This window comes from Eleginops maclovinus, chromosome 9 (assembly GCF_036324505.1).
Source record: "Eleginops maclovinus isolate JMC-PN-2008 ecotype Puerto Natales chromosome 9, JC_Emac_rtc_rv5, whole genome shotgun sequence".
NCBI classification, from domain to species: Eukaryota; Metazoa; Chordata; class Actinopteri; order Perciformes; family Eleginopidae; genus Eleginops; species Eleginops maclovinus.
In genome coordinates this window covers 24,955,507-24,962,060 of record NC_086357.1, presented here as the reverse complement: position 1 = coordinate 24,962,060, position 6,554 = coordinate 24,955,507, and the positions used below count along the sequence as shown (strand labels likewise).

The following is a 6,554-nucleotide window of genomic DNA, read 5'->3' as shown; positions in this document are numbered from 1 at the left end:
GCAGACTCACATATTCAGGAGATGAAAGTAGAGAAAACTCTCAGTATCAAAACGCCCAAAGGTCAGGGAATAGATTCTCTGGTTTGAAATGTCAGCTGATTACTTTATATCAGGCGACATGAAGCTATTTGAAGGGTGTGAAGATTAAAGAATGGCTTTACACGAGGTGCTTCAAAAGAGGGCATACTTTATCTTCAGTCTTTTTAGATCTTATAAAGATTCATACAATAAAATGTTTTCACTCTACGCAGTTTACATTTACAAAATCTGACACAAGTATACTTCTGCAAGTGGTTTTTCTTTAATGTTGTACTCCCATGTCTAAATGTATCACTGTTTTGACATTATGTAAAGCAGTGGTTCCAAACTCAGATGTAAAGAAAAGAAAATGTGAAAAAACCACAGCTATGGATTTCAAATCATGTTTTGTGTAGCTAAATGTTGGGTTATTTTCCTGCCATATACTAGATTCTCTCCTGGACCATTACAGATCCTTTAAATTAAATGAACTGAGGAGAAAAACTAAATTAAGGCCATGTTTGGTGAGGGTTAACAAGTAGATATGGGTTCATTTTAAGGTCTAAGAGGCCAAAAAGGTTGAGGTGAAGAGCTGTAAAGAAGTGAATCTCAAATGTAGGTACATGGTCCCCTGGTGGTTATCTGGGGTACTGCAGGGTGTTATCAAAGAGTTTAAATAAAGGTTATTTATAAAGAATATTGTGATGCACACTACTAAAACTGTAATTTACCAAGAGGATGCAGCTATATCGATGTCTCTGGGTTACCGCACAGATTGTTGTTTATAATGCAGTGTTTTTCAGTTATGATCGATCTGACACAGATGACAACACTACTGTAATTATTTATATAGGTTTTTATTTTTATATCAAAAAGGTTTGGGGACAGTCAGGGGGAATTTGGCAGAGATGATATTTCAAAGCAGGTGCATTGTTAAAGAAACTCGAGAGGTATTGCAGAGGGTATTTTTTAAGTTGTAAAAGCATAACACCAATTCAATATTTGGACCTTTTGTACTACATCATGACACAGATTTGTGACGGACTTAAACTTTAACATTCATTATGGTCATTGGTATGATGATACCTTTCCTGCTGAAGAGTGGATATATCACTTTGAGAATTAAACACTTGATAATTAGATCAGGTTATATATTTCATACAAATCACACGATGGTAGTAAACAGACAAATGTATATTATATAGCACTAGTATAAGAACACAAAGAGCCAATAGGATCACCCAAGGATATAAGATTAGTGTTGTAAATGTTGTGATGAAGTGTATATAAAAAGCAGGACATCGATGTGGAAAACAAATGGGTAATACGATTACCCTTAGTGGTATTAGGTATTCCAATAAGGCTGCTGTGCACTTTCCCAGTTATCAAACAACATTCACCGCTGCTGTGTTCAGGTTCACAGTTGCATCATTGACAATGAACGACTTCGAGACAGTTTTCTGAACGTAGCTGATTCCAGTGTGAAACTAGCAGGTGTGCTTGTATCAAGGGGAGGATTTATGGTGATATATTGAAAATTAAATGACAGATGTTACGCTAAAGTCGGTCCTGCTGCTGGAATGCGAGTCTGAGATTCGTGTGACTAAATGAGCATTTTTAACGGCATTATTTTAGCAAATGCAGAAAAAAAGATGATGACTTTAACACGCGTGAACACAAAGCAAGATGAATAAAACACAAAGAAGTTATGGAAAAGACATCAGTATGCGTGAATACATGCTGCATACTGGAATATGATTTGTTGTACAGAAAACTGTACCGTTAGAAACAAATGACAAAAACGGCTTTGATCGCTTCACAGTGCCTTGGCTTTAACTTTGGCATTAATGCTGTCGCGTTGAACGTAATTAAAAGACTGTTTTCTTTTTAATGAGATGAAAGGCTGATGATTAAATGACACACAACATTTGATCAGCTGTTGGTGAATAGGATCAAAGAGTAAGATTGCTCCCAAATGACTCGTCAAGCAAACAGCTCCAGTGTGGGAATGAGTTAAAGGTGTTGGAGATCAGAAAGAGAGATATGGAAGCATTACGTTAGAAAAACAAACACATTTAAGCTCCTTTTTGTTCAAAAATCAGAACAGACTAACTCTAAGTAAAGTACATTTGATCAGTATATGTTTTTATACAGAAACCATTTTAAAAAAGAAGGAAAAAAGGAACATTTTACTGAATGATTTGGATTTCATTTGTTTGTGCCCTGTTAATCAGATTTTCTGGGGTTGCTCCTTATTTCAGACGATATGGTACAAAGATATACGAAAGGTAAAGCAGATAAGATGAGTACGAGTGTGTGTGGACACAAAGAGCACCATCTTATTGTCCAACGACAGTCCTGTGAAGACCCAGATACTTAACGCTTTGCATTGACACAGTTAGAAAGGCCACGGTGACGTCACCTGAGAGTATTGCATGAGTCTGTGTTTGCAGGCGGTGTCTCTACATTACTGTCGGGGGTAACAACCCCCCATTGATGTTTTGACGGCTTCCTCTAGAGACTTCCTGGTCACCAGTAGCCGCACTACGTCCTCTTTCTTCTGCGTGAGTCTCTTACGCGCCTGGTCGTGGGTCATCATGGTCATATCGTAGCCGTTCACCTGGAGGAAGAAGAGGAGGAGGACTGTGTTTCAGAATAGCTGTAGATATTTTTAGATTACATATGCGTTTATTAACACTGGGACAAGGTGAGAACTGCCCCGATGCACAGCTCAGTGTTATGGGTATGCTGTGTTGAGTGGTGCAAGTTTTGTTATACATGACAAATATCTCCATAATGCATTTTCACATAACTGATGCTCAAATTACTCCAAGGATCAAACATGAGGGGATCTCCAGAGTTATGTTCTCTATCATGCACTGGGTCCTTGGCTGGAAAACAAGTGAGTGCTGTAGTGTACATGTAGTGCCATCTTGTGGATCTAGATTTAGTTTTTCTACACACCTGCATTATTTTGTCTCCCATCCTCAGGTTGGCCGCATCTGCTGGTCCTCCCGGTGTTATCCTGGTCACGTAGATCCCCTGTGGACGACACAAACACAGCTTCTATTACATATCCTCCAATATATATCAATTACGGGACAAATACCGATACAAAGCAATGAAAAATATATACATTGTCACCTCAGAAATATAGAGGAAAAACATATAATAAATAGCACACAAGATAAACCGTGCTATAATCCATCTGCTTTAATAAAAGCTGAAACTGCTTAGCAAGGTTTTGTTGACTTTTTAGGACTTTTTGTGGACTGAATTGTTTGTGAGGAGGCTAAATGGGACATGGAACAAAAGAATGAAAGATAACACACATGTGATTGTAGCATCTCACTTTCCTATACATGTTTAGCCCTTCATATTAACCTTGTTCCCCAGAGTTGGAAAAATGAAATTGATTTTGACGCACAGGCTCTGAAACCAGGTGTGTGTGTGTGTGTCTGGCATCAGTTGGTACATTTCTCTGCAGCTCACACTGTATACAGCCAGCAGGGAGACTGTGTGTAGACCTGCAGTTTTCCTGCGATTACATCAGTGAGTAGTCTGGGCTGTTGCCCCCTGAGGCTGTAGTTAATGTGTTCTGGCTTGTCCTTCCTCTTCAGCTCAGAAGGATACTGCTGTAGTAACACTGTGCTTCAACAAACTTCTTCCCGTTCGATGTTGAATACGTGCGTCTTGATAAATAAATAAATAGGTATGTTGTTCTACTGGGACAGTATGTGTTGCAAACAGTTGCAGCGCATTGAATGCCTTAGGACACACACACACTTACTTTGTCAGCCTTGTCGTCAGAAAAGGGGTTCTGTCCGGGGTCCTGGTCTATCCCTCCTCCGATGCTGAAGCCCAGGATCAGATTCTCTCCCTGACGTAGCTTCTTGATCTCAATCCGTTGCTGTTCCACAGGAAACAAATAAGTCAGGTCCATCTCCATAAAGCTTCACACACAATTCATTTTGTATTTTATAAATACTGATATATCCTGACCCCAAATCTCCCAAACTGAAATAAAAAGCACAAAAAAGATACCTCATTTTCAAGGGAGTGTGTCTGGATGTTCTTATTTGGTAAAGGCCATCAATCGTAACTGCCACATAACCTCTTGTTCATCTATGTGTTGATTTAACACATGCATGCTCACTAGGCATAGGACATTAGAATATTTCATGTCACGATCTTCCTGTCCGAAATATTCTCATGCTAAACATTTAAAATGCAGCCCTGTCACCAGCCAGTGAGCACTGATTTACCCTCCACAGACACATTTCAACACTTGACAAATGGCTGGCTTCAGAGGCGGTTCCTTGGTGATTGAAGTCCACAGTAGCACAGTAAGACTTTATTAGAGCAGCCCTGCCCTCGACACTGACAAGCAGCTGCAGGCTCCCAGACCAGATGGATGGATGAGTGTCACAACACTCCTCCAGACAAAGGCGGCCTGTGTGTGTGCTGATGAATAAGCAGACGTTCACTGAGTGCTGTCGCTGACACAATGAAGTCTGGGGATGTCTGGAACTTTGTTAACACCAAGTCAGTCAGTCAGGACTTGGCCGGCACAACGACACATTTTTGTCACCCAGTTAAAAGTTGTTTATAGGCCTGACTTGTAAACTTTCTATACTTATCACCTGCCCTATAAATAGATAACTCCTTGGAATTGGCAATACATTGATATTTCAGTGTTTGAGAACACGTCAGGCAACGAGTAACAACAAGGAAGCGCTTTAATGTTTATGATTTAACTGTTAGGTGTCCCATTTAGTACATATCTTGGTCACAACTCTTTGACAACAAAATGTAGGCCATCCTGATCATAATGAGTTAGCTGATATAGCCTAGTTCTTGAATGCAATATTTGGTATCTGTTTCCCAAACAATACAGCATTAGGCTTTAATAAACATCTCTTATGACAACACAACCTTATAAAATGTAAGATCTCTGCTGCTTCAATGTTTAGAATCCAAGAACATTACAATACATTATCAAGACAGACACCCATTGATGTGCAAACACCATGTCTTTTTGACCACGTACATTTAGGACATACAATAAAAGTGAACCAGCACGTGAACCCCACCCCTCACGTGAACCGCGCAACCCAGTCACCTACACACCTCTGTGGCATTTTCCTAAAGATATATCTGCAATTGTGTAGGCACCATGGACGATCCACTTGTGAGAATTCATGCAGCATTTGAGAACACCACCAAAAAGACCTTGCTCTTTAGCCTTATGTATGCGTCATCTTTTATCTCAGTCAACCAGGAAGGCTGAATCACACTCTAGGTGACGGCCAGAGACAAGAGCAGCGAGCTGGTCGAGGAAAGTCCCGACACTTTCATGAATTACCTTGTATATGGTTTGCTTACATTCATATTTAGAAGCCTCTCTTTAAGTTAAACTTTCATAGCGCAACACCTTTCCTTAAAAAGTAAGAACAATGACAGACTAGAGCTGACGTTAACGTGGTAAAAAATTACCGTAAAGCTACGAATATCTACTTTAAAAGAAAGAACATTTACAGATGAACGTATAGATCAGAATATGTCCTTGAAAAGTTAGAACATGGACAGTGTAAACTAACATGCATTTACAACAAAGGCAGAAAAAAAATCCTTAAAAAGTAAGAAAAATTACAGCATAAAGCTAAAAGCAGTCCAGCAGTGGCTCAGTCAGTAGGGGCTTTGACTGGGAATCGTAGGGTCGCCGGTTCAAGTCCCCGAACAGACTTGAAATATGGAAAGTGGACTGCTACTTGGAGAGGTCCCAGTTCACCTCCTAGGCCCTGCTGTGGTGCTCTTGAGCAAGGCACCGGACACCTCCAATCCCCCCTCCCCATTGCTCCCCGGGCAGAGGACCAATTCCACTGTGTGTGCTCTGCTGTGTGCAAGTGTGTGACAATAAAGAGGGGTTCATCCTCCGATTCTAAAAAGGCGTTTACCGTAAAGCACAGGTGCACTCAAACTCGAGGGGCGTTAGTTTGTCCACCGGCTAGCTTCGTTTTGTAGCACCTCTGCTAAACAAACAAACTACGTTTAATAAAGCTAGTTAACATTACTGAGCTCATTATAAGTAGCTTACTTAATTTAGTTTAGAGTTTTGTACTGACGCGATTTTACACTAGACAAGAAACAGAACAAAAGAGACCCGTGGAATGAACACTTTACGGTACTCCCAAACTTACCACAACTGCAACCAACGGCTGTCCCGGCATGAAATTCGACATTGTGCAGCTACTATTTCTAGAGTTATAAACAAACAATAAACTAAAAACCTACCACCGGCTGTTACTGTGTGGTAAAAAGCTCTCGATAGTGGGCCAACTTGGCAGATTTACTCCCTGGGTCCCAGGCTGGAAGACCAACTGCTTCCCAGATGACGTCACCTCGCCTCCCAGCCTATCAGCTCCGCCCGTTTTGTAGCACGGGGTAGCTGGTGAGGGCGGTGTTGCCGAACAGTGGGCCGTCGGGTTTGACTCATGCTTTACAAATCAAACTCTCCATGTATTGTTGGCCCCCCC

The 6,554-nt window shown here is 40.8% G+C and overlaps 1 protein-coding gene across 1 annotated transcript; it reads right to left on the bottom strand.

Moving 5' to 3' along the window:
- Positions 1 to 859: 859 nt before the first annotated feature.
- tax1bp3 (Tax1 (human T-cell leukemia virus type I) binding protein 3) lies at positions 860 to 6,459 on the bottom strand. Its single transcript, XM_063891622.1, has 4 exons — positions 6,219 to 6,459; positions 3,809 to 3,928; positions 2,983 to 3,060; positions 860 to 2,638 (listed from the first exon to the last, which is right to left on the bottom strand). Exons 1-4 carry the CDS (start codon positions 6,258 to 6,260, stop codon positions 2,486 to 2,488), a joined length of 393 nt encoding a protein of 130 aa, XP_063747692.1. The 5' UTR covers positions 6,261 to 6,459; the 3' UTR covers positions 860 to 2,485.
- Positions 6,460 to 6,554: the final 95 nt, after the last annotated feature.